This window comes from Phoca vitulina, unplaced genomic scaffold, assembly GCF_004348235.1.
Source record: "Phoca vitulina isolate PV1807 unplaced genomic scaffold, GSC_HSeal_1.0 scaffold2, whole genome shotgun sequence".
In the NCBI taxonomy this organism is placed as follows: Eukaryota; Metazoa; Chordata; class Mammalia; order Carnivora; family Phocidae; genus Phoca; species Phoca vitulina.
The window spans coordinates 61546975-61566170 of record NW_022589705.1 but is presented as its reverse complement, the minus strand read 5'-3'; the positions used below and the strand labels follow the sequence as shown (position 1 = coordinate 61566170).

The window sequence follows — 19196 nt, the reverse complement described above, 5'->3', positions numbered from 1 at the left end:
GGTTTTGGTTTGCAATTCCCTAATGACTAAAGATGTTGAGCAACTTTTCATATGCATACTCACTGCATATCTTCTCTTGAGAAATATCCATTCAAATCCTTTACCCATTTTTAAATTAGGTTGTCTTTTCATTGTTAAGCTGTAAAAGTTCTTTATATTCCAGATACAAGTCTCTTATCAATAAGTGATTTGGAAATATGCTCCTCCACTCTGTGAGTATTTTCTTCACTTCACTGATGGTATCTTTTGAGGCATAAAAGTTTTTAAATTTTGATGAAGTCCAATTTACCTATTTTTCCTTTTGTTGCTTGTCTTTTTGATGTCATATCTAAAGAAACCATCACCTAGCCCAAGGTCACAAGGATTTATTCCTATGTTTTCATCTAAGAGTTTTACAGTTTTAGCTTTTATATTTAGGTCTTTGATCCAGTTGATTAATTTTTACATATGATGTGAAAGAGTAGTCCAATTTCATTTTGCATGTAGATATCCAGCTGTCCCGGCACCATATGTTGAAAACACTATTCTTTCCATGTTTAACTGTCATGGCAACCTTGCTGAAAATTAACTGAACTTGAGTGTAAGGGATTTATTTCTGGACTTCCAATTCTGTTCCATTGATCTATACGTGTATCCTTATGGTAGTTATCTTTATAGCCTTGATATTCTCATAGAATTTTAATTCACTTACCACAAGTGAAACTAATGACATTAAACTACTACCATTTACTTTTACGTATCTCAATACTTAAAAATCTTACATATTAGAAAGACTTGTTATGTTTATGCAACTAACCTTTAAAGTCTTGTTAGATCATATGTATTCAAGGTTAAAGTCTACTTTAAGATAAAAATTAAAAATCTCAATTCTATCAATTCAAACACCATGGCAAGAGAGGCCTCTATTTCAATCTTGAACCTCTTAACACCTTAAGTATTAAAGGGATATTTACATTCCACAGTGACATATATACATATTTACATACATGGTGACTACCTACTGACCAGTTCTCTCTCCCCCATCCCAACCTCACACACAAGGTTCAACTGAAGCACATACGAAATTTCTAAATTCATACGTAATGACCAAATTTTAGAAGCAGGAAACTCCTCTGAAACCATTTCCTATTTTTCATAAATGACCCAGACCCAGAGTAGTTAAATGAATTACCCAAACTAATATAGCTAAGAAAGCAAAATATCAGATATTAGAATCCAGGTTTCCCAATTTCTTTTCAGCTACTGGATGGTGACTCATGTAAATACTTCCTCACTTAATAATCATTTATAAGGTGCTAGGTACTACATTTAGTGCTATAAATATGAAGATTAAATGACTGAGATCCTACCCTCAAGAAGCCTACCATAAGAAGGAAAATAAACACAAAACAAAAGAATAGAGGTGCTGCAATAGAAGTATACACCAAGTTCAATGGGGCACAGGGATTTTATGCATACTTTAAAGTTCTAAGACATTTTATATTTTCACCAGCAAAAACTTTGAGTTTCTGCAGTTCTACATTATGAAAAAGTCATACAAATGAAAAAGAAATATGAAGCCACTCAGGGCTAGATGATCATGCAGCTTGTTAGTAGCAGGAAGATTAGAACTCAGACTCCAGGCGCCTGGGTGGCTCAGTCGTTAAGCGTCTGCCTTCAGCTCACATCATGATCCCAGGGTCCTGGGATCGAGCCCCAAATTCGGCTCCCTGCTCAGCGGGAAGCCTGCTTCTCCCTCTCCCACTCCCCCTGCTTGTGTTCCTGCTCTCACTATCTCTCTCTCTCTGTTAAATAAATAAATAAACAATCTTAAAATAAGAAAAAAAAGAACTCAGATTCCATACACCATAGTGTAATGATCTTTCCACTATCACAAGCTAACTAATTGCCAATTGAGAAATAGTTAGATTAAAATCTGTAAGATTGCATCCCCTAGATTTGGAAAACAATTTTTAAAAACCAGCTATAACTTGCAATGACGTGGATGGAACTAGAGGCTATTATGCTAAGCAAAATAAGTCAGTCAGAGAAAGATAAGTATCATATGATCGCACTGATATGAGGATTTTGAGAAACAAGACAGAGGATCATAAGGGAAGGGAGGGAAAAATGAAACAAGATGAAACCAGAGAGGGAGACAAACCATAAGAGACTTTTAATCTCAGGAAACAAAGTGAGGTTGCTGGAGTGGAGGGGGGGGGGTGGGACGGATGGGGTGGCTGGGTGCTGGACATTGGGGAGGGTATGTACTATGGTGAGCGCTGTGAATTGTGTAGGACTGATGAATCACAGACCTGTACCCCTGAAACAAATAATACATTATATGTTAATTAAAAAATTAAAAAAAAAAAACCAACAAAAAAACAGCTATAACTTCATTTACAAAGAAAACACCAAGAAATGACCTGGCAGATATTACAAATTAAGGATGACATAAATCTATTTTAAAGTCAGAATTTTATTTTACACTTTTTGTGCAAACTATCTATTCTCAGTCTCATTTTTAACAAATAAGTGAGAGTTTAAATAGCTAAATCAGAGAGATCTCTCATAACCCCCTTGAGAAAGTACCTATTTATGTCAACGTTAATACTTAAAATGCTTGAAATACTCAGAAAGCCTTGAATGACTTCACTTTTGCAAATGCCTTCAGATGCAAATAATCTCATTGAGTTATAGATTCTTTTTTAATTCAGTCATTCATTAAGCATACCAACTCTTTAACAAATTCAGTGGTAGGTCCAGAAATAAAGAGATGAATTTGATACTTTTCCTGTTCTTAAGATGCTCTTAGTCTAATAGGGGGAAAAAATAAGTAAACAGATAACTGCAAATGAGTGTGGTAAATGCTAAGACAGATATATATTTACAGGGAGAGGAGAAGCTCAAAGAAGAGAGAATAACCAAAAATTTGACTACCCAGATTGAATAACCACCTGCCTCTCAACATCTGGCTTCCAATTACTTTTGGCAGTTTCAACAAATCAATTTCTCCCCTTCATATGACAAAGATTGGCCATACGTGAGGTCATTCAAGAAGAAAAATTTTAAAAAGCATCATAGTCTCTAAAGCCAGTTCCTAGAAATCTAGAATAACTTCTGAGCAACAGAGACTATATATATCAATAACAAAGATGACTAATTTGAAGGCATCAACATTCATTTAAATTTATGACATGTAAGCATGTTAATATATCAATCACTTTTAGAGTCATGCTCCACATATTGCTCATTCGTTATATACAAACATTGGTCACAATATTTGAAATTACAATTACCAATAGAAATTAGGACTCACAAGACATTTTACTATATTTCTGAAATTTCAAAATCCAAGCACAGTGATCCATGTGCATACCTGTTATCAGCAACAAAAATTTTCACCCACAAAAAAATAGCCTTAAATACACCTTATTAAAATTCCCTCATTTACAATGTGAAGCATAAGGGAAATACCTCCTGATTCAAGAGAAATGAACTGATGTTTAACTGATATTATTAGACATTACAAACATACCTCTTAGTTGGAAATACTTCACATTTTCATCAGGCAAAGGCAGGCATGTAAATGTAAAGTGCTTTTGATAACAGAATATCCAAAGTACTAGAAACAAATGGCAACAGCATTCAACATTTGAATTTAATATATATAACCTATAACTTCAATGTTTTTGAAATGCAATTTTTATAAAATTGTGAACAAGAGAATCTGGAATGTCACTATCTCACTCATAATTGATTTTATTTAAATATGATTTTTTAAATTATTATATTCAATTAGCCAACATATAGTACATCATTAGTTTTTGATGTAGTGTTCAGCGATTCATTAGTTGCATATAGCACCCAGTGCTCATCACAACACATGCCCTCCTTAATACTCATCACCCAGTTACCCCATCCCCCCACCCCCTCCCTTCTATAACCCTCAGTTTTGATAATTTTTTCCTTCATAATGATTATAGATATCTCTTCTATATTAACTGCACTATCATAAATGTGGTAACTATGCTCACAAAAGAATTATGACAAGTATCAAATTGGTGAAACAGAAAAAAATCACAAAATAGAAGGAAAGAGCCTGAGAAAGTCAACTGTAAAACAAGATTTCAATTCATTTGAAATAAAGCTCTAGTCTGACATAGAAATCTTTTAACTTTCCTATATGCATTAGGAGTTTCCAATGGTGCCATCTTGGATAGACATTCACTGTATTAACATTTAGAACAGGCTTAGCTCTATCAGAGAAAAGAGAATTAGATAAGTGGATAGAAATAATGCTCTGGAAATGTGACATAATCAAGAAGTCCAATAGGTATGTAAAAATTCTAAAGCTGCTTATCTTTGAAGTCTATAAAATGGAAGGTCCAGTCTCTTTTATAATATGTTTCTCTCTTTCTAGCTACCTGCTTTTTTTTAAACTACCTATCTGCAAGGCAAGGAAAACTTTATCAATATTATTAAATATTCTCCTTACGGACAACTTGAAAACAATTCAGACTATATCAGTCAAATAAGAAGTCATAGCACCCTGAATTCTAACAATGAAACAGAAATTACTGATATACAATAGAATCTTACTTAGAACATTTTCTTGTCCTCTCACTCCATTGGCTAATCCTGGGCTTTCTCTGGAGTCTATCCTATGCTGCTCTTCAAAAATACATAATTAAGATTTACACTTTCTCAAATGGAGGATACTTAATCCTAAATATCACCCCCCCACACACACACACATACAAATATGAGCCCCCATTGTCCTTTGTACAGTCTTTATTTTAGAGGGAGAAAGTATTTTCTTGGATGCCCACAGTCATGTCAAAAGCTTAACTAGGAGGTTCCTCTTTCACCTTCATCTGGAATTGGTCAAATCATATTTATGTCTTCACTGTTTGTTTTTTTTTAAGTCTCTAAATCAACCCCAACAAACATCTGGCTTTTATTCTTATGCCTTCAATTACTTTTAATTTGTGGGCACTTGACTTTTCTAGCATAAAGTTTCAAGGAAATTATTCCATAATCAATGTACAGAATAGCTGTAGCCAAAAAGGAAAAAATTCCTTCCTTGACTTCATCTACCTGGATACATACCATACCTCTGGACATCACAGGCTAAAACTGCTGGCATTTAAAAAATTCTATTTTGTACTCTAAGTGCAAATCTAATTTGTTTTCCACTGTCACTCATAGGACTTTCCTAGCATTACTCTTTTCCAAAGTACCTTCTTCCCTCAATTCCTTCATCCCTTTCCATCAAGTGCTCATGTTCAGTATTATTTCTCCCCCTGTTCCCCCTCAACCCCCATGCATAAGCTGTAAAATAGATGTAAAGCTTGGTGTAAGTCCAAAAATTTTATGATCAAAATACATACTTAGCAAATTGTTTGGCTAAATCTTTCATGTATGATGAAAGATTATTACCACAATTCATTAGCAAATTATAGACTTTGAAATGTAGGCAGACAAATATTTGGCCCTGTATCAATCAATTTCGACCAGCTGGGTAGAAATTCACACAATCCCAGGAAACCCGGGAAGTGAGGTGCTCTTTCATTTTTCATTCACTTGAAACATTAAAGAAAAATTATCATTCTATAAAAATGTCCACTTCTCAAGATTTTAGCAGAGCCATTTTAGATTGAGTTTTATTTTCAGTCAATTACTACTTTAGTGACCAATAAACTGATCACTTTTCTTATAATCAAATGCGGAAGAATAGTGCCTGTGTATATATAGGCACCATAGTATTTGATACCCCAGTTTAAAAGCTTAATATTTAAAAATGGTTCTGTTGCCCTAAAAAGGGGAAGGATATACTTCTACATACACTAAATCAGTTTGGAAACAAATTTTGCAGTTATTCACAATAAATATCATTAACATTCCTTCTCTGAGCCTCTCCAGCCTAGTAAGGTGACCCTGTACAAAGATTCTGATTGATCCTATGTCTGTCTGTTTTGGTTAAGCTACAAGGCCGTATATGGGGACAGCTGCACTTTGGGAGCAACTTAAAACAAATTTCATCTTAGTGGCATCTAATCCAGTGCTTGGTACAAGACGCATGGAAAAGTCAGTGTCAAAATTAAACAATGCCGGCTTTGCAACGAACAGATGCTTTTGCCTTGCAGCTGTAAAAACCTTAGAACAATCCAGTACTCTACTGTCTGGTCACGCAATGACCACAAAGCAAGGAATACATTTTGTCATTTATAAAAAATGTTTGTTACAAGCTTTTAAAGTCTTTTTTCTTTTAAAAATAGTTTTTTTAAAAAAAAGAATGTATTGAGGGTAATAATAAGGTAATATAGCTCTAAACTGAGCTATAGAATCTTTTTAAAGTTTTATTTTCCATACTAAATATGTTTGAAAAAGAACTCCTTGACTAGATAGTATTAAGTCATACACAAGACACATTAGACAAAAGAAAAATGATCATAAACAGATGTTTAAGGGGTTACGGACAAATAATCTTTGGTATGTAAGGATAAACATGTAAATAATTTTCAACATGCAGGCCTTAATATACCTTGACTCAATCTAGGTTATGTTTATGAGCACCTTATATTCACTTACCCATCCTTTGATTTACTTCTTTCTCGCTCTCTTTTTTTTTTTTTCTGGGATTGGTTTGGGAGAAGAATGAGGTCATTATTCTTATTTTATGGCTGGAGGATATTTAAATGTTAAAATATTTCTCAGCTTAAGTAACATGGTACCTACCAAGTCTATAAAAAAAAACTGTAGCCTTTTCCAACCCTTCCCCTACAGGAGAGAAACTTGTCTCTGGCATTCAGGAATCTAGGGGTTAATATTTTAATACTGAAATAAACTCTTCTTCATGAGAAGAAAGGCTCCAACTACGGTGCCTATGAAACCAAAGAATCAGCCCCACCTAAGTTAGTGACTGCATGGTCATGGTCAAACCATGTCTGCTAATTGAAGTTTTAGATTTAAAGATAGCTTTTTATGGTACCTACAAGAAAGAGAATCTAGTAGTCTTACCTTCATTTTTAGTCCACTGCAAAAAATTTTTCAGTAAGTTTTCCTAATCATTCATATTTTTTCTAGAAATCCTTTTCTCCCAAAGGATATCAATTCATTAACACCTCATTGCTTATAAATTTCATTATATGTTTTGTTGGTTGAAGTTTTGGGGATTCCCCCTATATTCTTCCCCACCTCAAAACTTGTATTTCAATGAATGAAGTCCTAAAGTAATGACATTAATAGGAAATGAATCAAATTTTATTTTAAATATTAAAGAAGGCATGCTACTATTATAAAGTCTTTGAAAAATAAAACCCAAATGTTTTACATTTCTACATTTTATTTCCTAAGAATGTAATTAACATATATTGATATGTAAAACATTATTAGTGCTTTATCCCTTTTAAAGTATAAATTCTAGACATTCATTTAAAGAGATAGGCCAAACTTAGGAACAGTCTTCTCTATGAATTGTTTACAATTATCTTTAAGTTATATATTATTGGCATGATTTTGTTGTATTCTTTGCTAGTAACTATAATAAAAATGCACTTGAATTAGTGTCAGTATGCCATCAAACAAAAGTAGACCATGCAACAAAAATGTATCACGAGTATTAAACTTAAAAGTATAAAAACATACAAAATTGACATGTCCTAGATGTAATCCCTTGTATCTTATCTAACCCACATAGCTTAGAATTCATTATTTTACAGTGTCAGTATTCCAAATTACAATTGTACATAAACAGCTTTAAGGATAATTATAAATCTGCACAATCTGGGCTAGCTAATTTTCTTGTTGTGTCATAATAACTTTGGTTAATAATCAGAATTATCCTAACAAGAACTATGTGAGAATATTTTGTTTGGAAGTGTATTCCAATTTCAGGTTATTAATTATACAATTCCATTCACATTTAATGGACTTTAATATACTACATATTTTTATGGGACCGTGTAGAAATTTGCAAAAATGGTTGGCTCAAATAAATGGCTCCCCATTAAGTGAATTTTATCCCTTTGGGTTCACTCAATAACAGCAATATATTTTTAAAGTATATATTTTACTCAAAAAATACATAAGTAAGTCACAAACCAAAAGCTAACAGATGTGTGACTTCTAATTAGTTATAATAATCTCTGCTTCAATGCCATTAGAATGAGCCTTTCTTTTCTTTTGAAAACTAAAAAAGCTTTCCTTTGAATTTTAAACTGTCAGGGTGCTTCAAAGTCAATGTACAAAATCTGCTTTGATTAAAATTTTAGACATCTACAGTGATAACTTTATGAAAGGAAAATATTAAATTATAATTATCCTAAACAGACACAGTCTTGTGAAACTAACCCTACATTCATGTTAAAACACAAAGAGTTGAATATAATGAATTTGATTCATCCTCGGACACAAAGCTTCACCACAGTAAACTCAGTCAACTGTTGCTCTTGCGCCTATATTCATGGTGCTTAAATAGCGCACTTTAAAACAAAAAAAACTCCAATTGGCTTTTCATATATCCACCCTCCCCAAAAATAACGCACTTGAAAAACTCAAATGATATGAAAGGCTTCAAGGCCTCTTTTCTCCCTTTCATAGCCCTTTTTTTTATTTCTGTTTGCAGTAATCTGCCTTTCTCTTTCTCTTTCTCATTGCTACAGAGCAAGCGAGGAGGCTCAGAGCTTTGAAAAGGGGGCTCAGTGTGTAATGGGTCCACTAGAATTAATTTACTTGCACCAAATCCATTGAGCACAGAGGGGTTTTTTTCCCCCTCTCTCTCTCTCTGTCTCCCTCTCTCTTCTCCAATCATTTGGAGTCGAACGCAGCCCCCAGCCTTTGTAATTCTAGTAAAGCACTTAAAGTGCACAGTAGGTGTTCATGAGGACCATCTGGTCAAAAGCAAAACAAGCTGCTGATTTTGCCTTTGAATAGAATGAAGCAAGTGTGAATTAGTCTCTTCAATTAGCACTATTACAACCTGTCAAGTGCATATTGTAAAACAGGATTATTACAGTATTGGTCACCAGTGCAATTATTTACTCTCTGCCTTTTCTTGCATATAAAAATGTCTTATGTTTATTAGTTTCTGATAACTGAACATAATTTCTCTTAACCCAGACATTTCAAAACTACCAACACACAAATCACAGATTATGAAACATGGTCAGCTAAGCAGATGTTAGGATACACATATCTTAAGTAACAAAGGACCAAAGCATTGCCCTTAATTCTTAACAAAATTTCATTGTTTCTATCCTCTTGAAAAGTAGGTGAAGAAATACTTACATGGGCTTAAAAAAAAAATTTTCCCAGAGAGATTATTCTAAAATACTTTTGGGGAGAGAAAAAGACTTGTCAGTTCCAAATGGCTGCATTGTAAATATTACTTAAACTTATTTCCTAAGGGGATGATTTACTAGGAATAACAGGTAACCTCAATATTTATAAAATGATCATTAGCAATTTGTTCACTTAAAGTGGTATGACTTCAACAGATTATAAATTTCAACTTGAAACTAATACTATACACGCATATTTAAAAGAAACTCATAATGTCCTTTTCTCAAAGCTGAATAAAGGCTTGAATTCATTGCCCGATTGCTTAAGAAATTATATCGCTTTCATTCTTGCTAAGATGTCATTTGTGATTTCAAATTTTAAAAAATCAAACTATGATATATGCTAATTAAAATGGGTTCATTCTAATTGAGTTTATATATGCCGTTTATCTTGAAGTAAATTTATAAACCACTTAAACTTTTAATTAAATAAGCACACAATTTAATTTACCCTCTTGCATATGCACATTCTCAGCTAGTCTACTCTTCAGTTCTGTGCCAGCACCCCCGCCCTCTCTAAACTGGAAAACAAACAAACAAAAAAACAAAACAAAACAAACAAAAAACAACTATACCTAAAACATTTACAGAAAGGGCATGTTAGTTAAGCAGTTATGGTCAACCCAATACCAGAAAATTGTTTATTAGTACAATCTCTAAAAAACTACATATTTAATACTGTTAATGATCTCTAGCATCAAAGGAGAAGAGTTTGAAATATATGTTAATCAAGCAAGTTCAGAAAGTAGCAAATAGAAAAATAGGCACAAAACCCAACCCAAGTTTCAAATTTGCAGAATCAGAACTAGCCTCATGATTTCACAATTATTTAGCCAAGATTATTTTTAAAGACTGGTATGATTTATATATTTAGTTCACTTCTTGTTGCTAATTCAAACTACTGGCTTCTCACTTGACAATCACTAATATTAGTAGTGAAATGTTTTACTATTTTATGCAAGCTATATCTTTATAGGTCATCAATTTTCCCCTTTCATTCCCCTTAAGAGCTAAATCAACATTAATAAGAACAGTGAGAATTCTAGGGTAAAGTGAAACTTGGAAGAGAATTTAAATAATTCCAATAGCTATTTATCATGCTTCTCGCTATAACAGATAAGTAATACTCCATGATTCCATACCAAAAATATTTAGTTTTCTTATTATTGTTATTCTGGGTCATGTGTGTATTCCTTAAGTTTGTATGACATCGGCAAAGAAAAGTGGGTATTCTGCCTAATAGAAGCTTTTGCAATAGTAATATAGACAACAAAGAATTGGTTTCCAAGAAAAGTTGGCTTGATTTCAGGGACTTCATATCCTTTTCCACACCTGGGTTTAGGATTTGCACTAGGCAAATCAATCTTTTTTCCCTTAATTTAACCAATCCCAAGTGCATTTGTAATCACAGATTTTAATAGTATTAGACAGTATTACTAGAATCTGTATAATTGACTGTTTAAAAATCTGAATTCTCAGTGTAGAAAATTCATTAAAATAAGGTAAGCTTGTTTAAATTTTCAAAGAAATTCACTGTTTTAAAGTGTGGCAAGCAGCTACTTCAGGACCCAAAAAGGTGGAAAGATGGCTGTCACAAAGTAATTGTCATATTATCTGATAATTTCATAAACGATTTGTTGAAATGGAAAAAGAGAAAGGATTTTTATTCTAGGACTACTTGCAACTTTCCACACTGACCTTTTTATACTATCATTGCCTTTTCCTCAAGTAGAAGGATAATGTAAGTGGAATGATTTGTAAAGAGTTTAAAAAAACCCTCAATATCTAACTAGCTTAAATTAAAATCTAGAGCACCCAAAGGACATAAGTCATGCATTGTGAGGCAAGAGACCACAGAGCCAGAATGAACAAACACTTGCACAACTACGGTTTATCACCACTAACTTGCATGAACATATGGTCACTGAAGAGTTTATTTGAAATTCAAACTGCATCTAAGTTCTATTTTCTAATTCAGTATTTTAAAAAATGTATTTTGTCTAAATAAAGTTGAAATCATAGTGCCTTTTCAACACTATTTCATTTAATACAAATTTGTCTCCGGGGGAAAAATATTACAAAAGCTTTTTTTTTTTTATATACGCAAGGCTTTCAAAATTTAAAAACAGCAAAAAATGGGCTGTTTTTTCATCTATAACAAAAATAATATACTCCTACCCTGGAAAAAAATCAGGTGTTTTTTTCTTCCTTTCCCTCATATATTGGTTAGAATTCATTCTTGGAACTATTAAACAACACTGAAAAGAGATTTCTGAAACTGATGACAGAAATTAATTTATAATTTAAGATATATGGCATCATTAAGCTTCCATATTAATAGCAAAAATTCTAACATTTATCAAACCATACTGCAAAATCATATTGACATTGTATTTTTATTGTGTTGCAAACTGACTTTCAATCACACAACAAAAAAGGACATACTTAAGTGTCACTGTGGGTTGCATGGCTGTAGCATAAGAGCAACTATTCCTCCCGAACCACCCCCAAGCCCCCAAATATTCCATAAGTTGAAGAAGAAAAGTCTTAGAACTAGGCCTACAGAGTGTGATCCTAGGCCCAGAGACTATAATCCTATATTCTTTTTTACTAAATTGTACAGAATAAAGGAGCTTCCATGTACCTGTCTACTCACAAAAAGCACTGATACTAGAAATTGCGTTTATTTTGTCCTGGCACCTAGAATTTCAAAATATTATTTTAAATAAACTTAAAAGGTGGGGGGAGAAAAAAGAAAAAGAAGAAACCAAACTCTTGTGAAGAAATACACAAGAATATCTGTCTTTGCAAAAATATTTCTGGGACATTTTTCATTTAGAAAATGGTATGAAAAAGGTTTACTGTTTTCAAGTCCTTGAAGCTTAAAATATATTGGATAATCTAAATAGCAGGCCATGGAGAACAGTTTCAGCCAACTGTGGCGCACAATGGCACATTTACAGAATTTTAAATATTTCTTTTAATAATTGATGTAGTCATTTTGAATCATTCTGCATAGGATATCAGGTGTGAGCAGATTGCATTAACGCTGCTTAAACATTTCAACTTGTCAGTATGGCCAACTCGATTTCGGAAATATTTGCAGTATTTTCCCATCGAAACAGTAATAAAGGCAAAATAAATATATGCCACTACTTTATAATCACCGAACATTAATGAATATTTTATGTCTTTTTAAATCTCCCTGTTTAATTTAAAAGGGTGAAATTAAGTCTCCTCCCTGCAATATGCCAATTATCTGTAAATCAAACAATAACTTGGCCATTATGCTCCTTTTTGTTAATATAAGAGAAGCTAATTTGAAAACACTGAATGACATTTTTAGACTATCAGTTTAATAGTCCTTTCTGCCCTCTTGTGGGAGAAAGTTGAAACACACTTAAACTAGAGAAATGTTAAAAAAAATGTAAAAAAAAAAGGTAAAAAATTTTGGCTATAAAAATTTCAATCAGAAAATAAATACAGCAGTGTATATTTATCCATCAAGCATTGTACTAGTCTTCAATTTAAAAAAGTAAATCAACAACAAAATGAAATTTACTTTGTATTATTTTTGCTTTTCTTGATTAAAATGGAGTTGTTTTGAAACTAAATTTCCTTATTTAATTACATCCAATATGTAATTTAAATTTTACTACCATGAAGTTACCAGAATAAATCTGCTATAGAGCCATAGTTAAACATTATTTCTAAAGTAAAAGCAACAATGATTCTCCAAGGAATTGAAAATTTAGAGACTAGAACACCCATTATAGAGGTTAAAATGAAATGCCAATTAATACACTTAAAATTCTGGAAAAAAAATCAAATAATTCAAACTTATGATTCAAAGTAGGGGCCAAGAAAAATTTTAAAGATTTTAGTTACTAGTCAACAAACTATTCAAGTGATAAACAGAGAAAATAAACTTTAAACAATGAGCTACTTATGGCAAATTCAGAAGTTGAAATTCATTGACAAAACATCCAAAAAGGAAACCATTAATAGTCTAACCACTACTAAAACAATTCATATACGTCTGTAAAATGATTAGGTGAGAACAACTCATTCTTTCAATATGACATTAATAATTATCTTAAACAATGTAGACCAAGAAAAAATTTATGAAATAATCCAAGATTAAGCATAATTATCTTTATAAAAATATCAGTAGACAAATGATGGTTGTCTTCACAATTAACAAGACGTAACTGTCATAATCGTCATTTCAGTGTTTCTAAACACAATCCTGTCAAAGCCTTATACATTTTACCCAGATGGAGATAAATTACTGGCTTTTAAGTGGGTGGGGCCACAGGCAAAAAGGTACCTTTTCTCTCTTGGGGGCGGTTCTTTTTTGAAACAGTGGCCCTGGTTGGCCACATTGAAGAAAATATTGACACTATATCTCAGATATTCTAAGCTAAAGACTGACAGTCTCCAACAGCATCTCACGAATATTGCCTAATGTTGGGATTGAGCTACTAAAGAAAAGCCTCCTCAAACTCCTTTTGGAAAAAGGCAGGGTACACATTATAAATAATACATTTGAGAGCAACCTTTCAAATAAAATATAGGCATATTCGAAAATGCATGCTGTCAACAATTTCCAAATTAATATTTTTAACTATTACTATAAAACGGTAAAATACATTATATAACAATGAATTATTTTTAAGCAAGGTTTTAAGTTGACTATTTTAAGAGTTATCAAGAGCTCTCATTTATAACATCTATCTTTCTGGGTCAAGTCATTAAATAGATCTACAGTAATCATTGATGCTCCAGTTAATTAAAATTAAGAACCCAATAATGAAACATAAAGAGAGTTTCCAACTAGAACAGATAAGCCCTCTTTAACAGGGTCAACATTAGCTATAATGAGCTACCTTTATTCCTTAGCTGTGAGACATAACTCACCTCTTGAATGGTACTGCTTCCTGAGAAGTTCAGGTTGTACTCCCGCTGGACTTCTCGGTGGGTGATGATCAGCATGAAGTTTTGATTTAATGACTCCTGCAGGGCACTGAAAGGGTTGAAAGAAAAACAAGGAACTCTGAGATGAACATGTTCTAGCTTGCTTTACAGCTAGCTGCAAAAACCCCAGGAGTACCACAACCTCCACACAGGCATGTCCGGGCCCAATGTTATCATCTTTTCAGCTCCTAAAGGCAAGAGAGCATGCTGAGAGCAACCAAGGGGAGCTAACCTGTTAACTCCTTCTCTACCAAGGTGTTTTTAAACTTCAATTCTAAACACTTTGCATACATAAGAATTTTCTAGAAGTCATATACTATTGTCTGCATATGTACTTCCTCTAAGAGAACCAAATTTTTTCAATTATATAAAACTCCAAATATGCTACTAAGATGTATATTCAAAGACTGTGGTTCAAATCCAAGTGAAATAGGTGTTTTAGAAGAACAGAAATATAAAATATTGTTTATACTCATGAATGCTGTATAAGAATAGAAATATGGTTTCAGTCAAAATTCAGAAAATACTGAAATCTCCAGAACTTTACCTGCTATATCAAAATTCCTTCAAAATATTTGTGCTTTCACTTAGGACTCAGGAATACACAGAATTTAGAAATTGGAGAATTCAGAGCAACATTAACCAAAATGTTAGAAATGCGTCAGAACCATGAAGAGTAAATGAAATTAACCACATAAATTAAGAAACATTAGTCATGGTTCTATTTGTTTATGACAATATTAAAAAGCACTATCAACATTGAAAATAAAAATCTGCCACTGTTATGTATGAATAATCTATACTGGCAGCCTTGAGTATAATTGTGCCATGCTTGCAGAATTGGGAAAACAATTTGGGTGTGCTACACAGTTCTGGCCTCCATTACTCCTCCTTTGCTATTCTGTAACTATGCGATAACATACATGCAACATAAGATTAGGATTAGGTAGTTAATCTGTCTCTCCCATTGTCTCCCATAGAGTTCCCAGGTTAATTACAGACTAAAAATACCTAGGAAACACCAATATACAGCATGAAATATTATTGATCAAAATCAAAGGAAATAATACCCAACTAAAATAGAGTTTCTTTAGGCAGGAAGCTTTGTCACTGTATCCTTAGCAGTTAAGCATAATGCCTGTCACACTGTAGGTAAATATTTATTGAACAATGAACAAATTGTGAATTTCCAGAAGGCAAGAGTCTTATCCATCTTTGTATCTCAGAAAGCAATGTTACTTTCTGGAAAACTACTATGGGGTTAAGATTTTGATGTTGAGTCATGTATTTATCAACATTAAGTCAATGCCTTGCATTATTCCATGTGCTAAGGAAACCAACCCAAATACATAGGTCTGTCCATAAAAAACTTCACAATCTAAGAAGGGTAGACAGATAGATAAACAGCCAGAGTAAAATGTAATAGGTACAACTGAGAAAGAGGGAAATGGTTAGGGAAAGCTTCAGAGGGGAAGAAAAATATGTTGAAATACGAAGTTAGGTAAATAGGAGCTTTGTCATTTGGAAGGCATGAAATTTTTGCTTCGTTTGGGGAAGAAAGAAGGGTGGCACTTTTTAGACAAGGAAATAATAAGTGGAAGAACACAGCATGTTCATTCACTCAGTTAACATGTATTTATTGAGCACCTACGTATATTTATGACATTGTTCTAGCTGCTAGGGATACAGTAGTGAACAAGAAAAACATGATCCCTGCTTTCATGAAACTTACATTCCAGTAAAGGAGACAGACAATAACCAAATAAATGAGTAAGTAATTTGAGAGAATACTAAGTGCTGTGAAGTAAATAAAACAGGATTACAATTAAAAAGGTAACAGAGGGGCAGGGTGAAGGGAGTTATTTTCAACAGAATAGTTAGGAAAGGCATCTCTGAGGAAGTGCCATTTAAGTTGAGGCTGCTATGATAAGAAAGAGATAGCAGTAGTCTGATCATGTAGGTCCTTGCAGACCATAGTAAAGAACTTGATATTTATAGTAATTGCAACGGAAAGCCACTGGAGGTTTTACACAGGGAAATAGTTAAGAACTGACTCACATTTACATGTATACAATATTATTCCGGCTGCTTAGGCTACGGTGAAGAAAGAGTAAAGGCAGGGAGAGCTAGGAGACTTAGGAGGCTAGTCCTGGCAAGAAGTGGTGGTGACTTGGACTAGGGTAGTAGAGGCAAAGAGGGTGAAGTGTTGTCAGGTTCAGGTATCTTTTAGAGGTAGAAGCCAGACAAATTACAAATGGAATGAGAGAAAAACATAACCCCAAGTTTCTGGCCTAAGCAAATGGAAGGGTGGAATTGGATTTAACAAGGAAAACTGGGGTAGGAACAGGTTGGGTGGGGAAACTGAGAGTGAAGTTTTGGATATATTAAGTTTAAGATGCCCATTAGATATCCAAAAAGAGGTATCATGTACATCTGTACAGAGGTAAAGGTCAACAAAGACAGCTCAAGAGCAGGAGAGTTCATAGCACACTAACCATATTTAGATTTTGTGGGCAAAAGAAATAACCTAGAGAAATAGGTTGCTTAGAGAAAAGGAGAGAGGCCAGGATGGAGCCCTGGGCATTCCAATCATTTGAAATCAAGCAGAGGAAGAGGAGTCAGAGCAAAGGAGATTGATAAATGGTCAGTGAGATAAGAGAAAGACCAAGAAAGTCTAGTATAAGTAACTGTTTCAATTAGGAGAGCATGAGTAATTATGCCAAGTGATGCTGAGACATTAAGTACAGTAAGGTCAGAAAAAATCAGTGTTCAGGAAATTGTGAAAAGTTCATTATGACCACAATGAAGGGTGTGTGGGAGGAGTGTAATGAGGCCCAAACAGTAGGTTGGGTCAATGTTCAATATCTGTATATTAAATGAATTTGGGGTCAAAAGTGGCAAGTAATGGAAAGCCTACTTGGAATTTCAGGGCCTTTCACAACTATTCTACAAAATTTGGCTTTTGCTCTAAAGCTTGGCTAACTTCTCATGTCAAAAACATCACACTACACTCAATTCAATCTCTGTTCATGTTGTTCTCATCCCCTTTCGCAGCTACCCCACCAACACTGCACAGCTTTCAGGCTACCTCATGGCCTACCATTTGTATTTATTATAGACTCCCTCTTCTCTGAATTCTTTTATCATATAATTCATTTAATAATTATAGCATGTTCTGTATAGTTTGCTTTGTTTCATGTGTGGAAGTCCTTAATTCAAGACTATAAGCCTTTTGAGGATAAATATCTTATTACTCATCAGTATTTCCCTTGGCAACCAGCATATTCAAAAGTGATTCAATCGAATCCTATACACAATTAAGGAATAGTTTTGCATATTCTGAACTGCATATAACTGCATATTTTTTGCCATTTTATTCACAAAATTGTGGTTCAGAAAGGTTAAGTAATTGCCCAAGGTCATGCAGTACAGAAAGATGAAACAAGTTTCTAAACTATATTTCATTCTATGTTCTTTACACATCAGTATCCTATCTCCCAAATGGCTAGGGTGCTTTGGGGATACAAAGATGAATAAGACTCCTACCTGCTAGGAGTTCACAAGTCATTCATTTTTCCTATAATTATTTGATTCCTATTATTTGTAACAGTCAAGACAGACTATTCACAGAATTTAAAAGACATGTGAAGATTGTGAAGAAAGGAGACAGTACTCTGGAGTAATGTGAAGAATGGATAGTAATTTGACAAGTAGATATGGAGGATGATTTCAGGCATAGACTAGTTTGAGCAGAGACAGAGACTGGAAAACATAGAGAAAGATGTAGAAAGCAATGAGGAGGAAGTATAAGGAAATGTGAAGAAGGATTTGTGAAAAAGAAAACTTTAAAAAATTAAAGACCACCATTATGGGGGCTTCACATGCAAGGCTAAGAAGCTCAGAATTCCGTTAAGTCTTATTATATAGATCCTCCTTTATCTTTACATATGGATCTACACATATGTTTAATACTTTCAGTGCTTGCTTTTATATAATTCCTTAGATATGTTTCTTGATATTGACTGGCAGACTTGTACAACAACTTTGCAAAAAGGTTTGCCAGGACCAGCATTAACTGCCAGACTACTTTAGAAGAACATCACCTTTGGGGCATCTGGGTGGCTCAGATGCCGGTTAAGTGTCTAACTCTTGATTTCAGCTCAGGTCATGATCTCAGGGTCTTGAGACTGAGCCCTGTGTCAGGCTCCACACTGGGCGCAGAGTCTGCTTAAGATTCTGTCTCTCCCTCTCTTTCTGCCCCTCTCTAAAGAAAAAAATCACGTTAGTCTAGTTCTACAATTTCTCAATAGTCCTGGCAGAGGGTAAGTTGGCAAGAGAAAATATTTATAGCTTTAAACTGCTCAAAGGTCACAGAGCCAGATTTGAGTCCCTGCTCCACTACTTGCTAGTTGTTTGATTTTGAAAAGTCAATCATACATTCAACATATTTGCTGAATGTCTACCACATAAGGCCCCATTTTAGGTACTTAATTATTCTGTAAATTCTCAATTTCCTCTTCAGAAAAAGGATAATAATCCTTCATAGAACTATGAATATTAAATTTTAGAAAGCCAAGTGGGAATTTTTATTGCATATAAGTTTTAAGGTGGCCTATCATATAAATTACTGAAAACAGAACACTTTTGAAGGGTACCCATACTTTAAAATCTTACAATAAGAATGAAACATCTTTTTGATGCACTGAACATAATTGTATATTATGCCTAATGTTATCCAGACTCACAGCGTTCTTTTTTACACAGGTCTTGCTTGGGGTTGCTATACCACATTCATGTTCCTTGTAAGAATGGTTCATCTGGAGGAGTAAGCTGAGGGTATTATCTGTGACCTCAGACTCCAGCCTGACTCATTTACTTAGCCATTAACAATGATGG

The 19196-nt window shown here is 33.7% G+C and overlaps 1 protein-coding gene across 3 annotated transcripts in view; it reads right to left on the bottom strand.

Moving 5' to 3' along the window:
* FAF1 (Fas associated factor 1) overlaps positions 1-19196 on the bottom strand; it is a 514999-nt gene that overhangs the window by 232672 nt on the left and 263131 nt on the right. For all 3 annotated transcript variants that reach the window (XM_032429321.1, XM_032429322.1, XM_032429323.1), the window contains one exon: positions 14244-14349. In XM_032429321.1, the coding sequence (XP_032285212.1) occupies positions 14244-14349 (106 nt within the window). The remainder of the gene's footprint in view (positions 1-14243; positions 14350-19196) is intronic.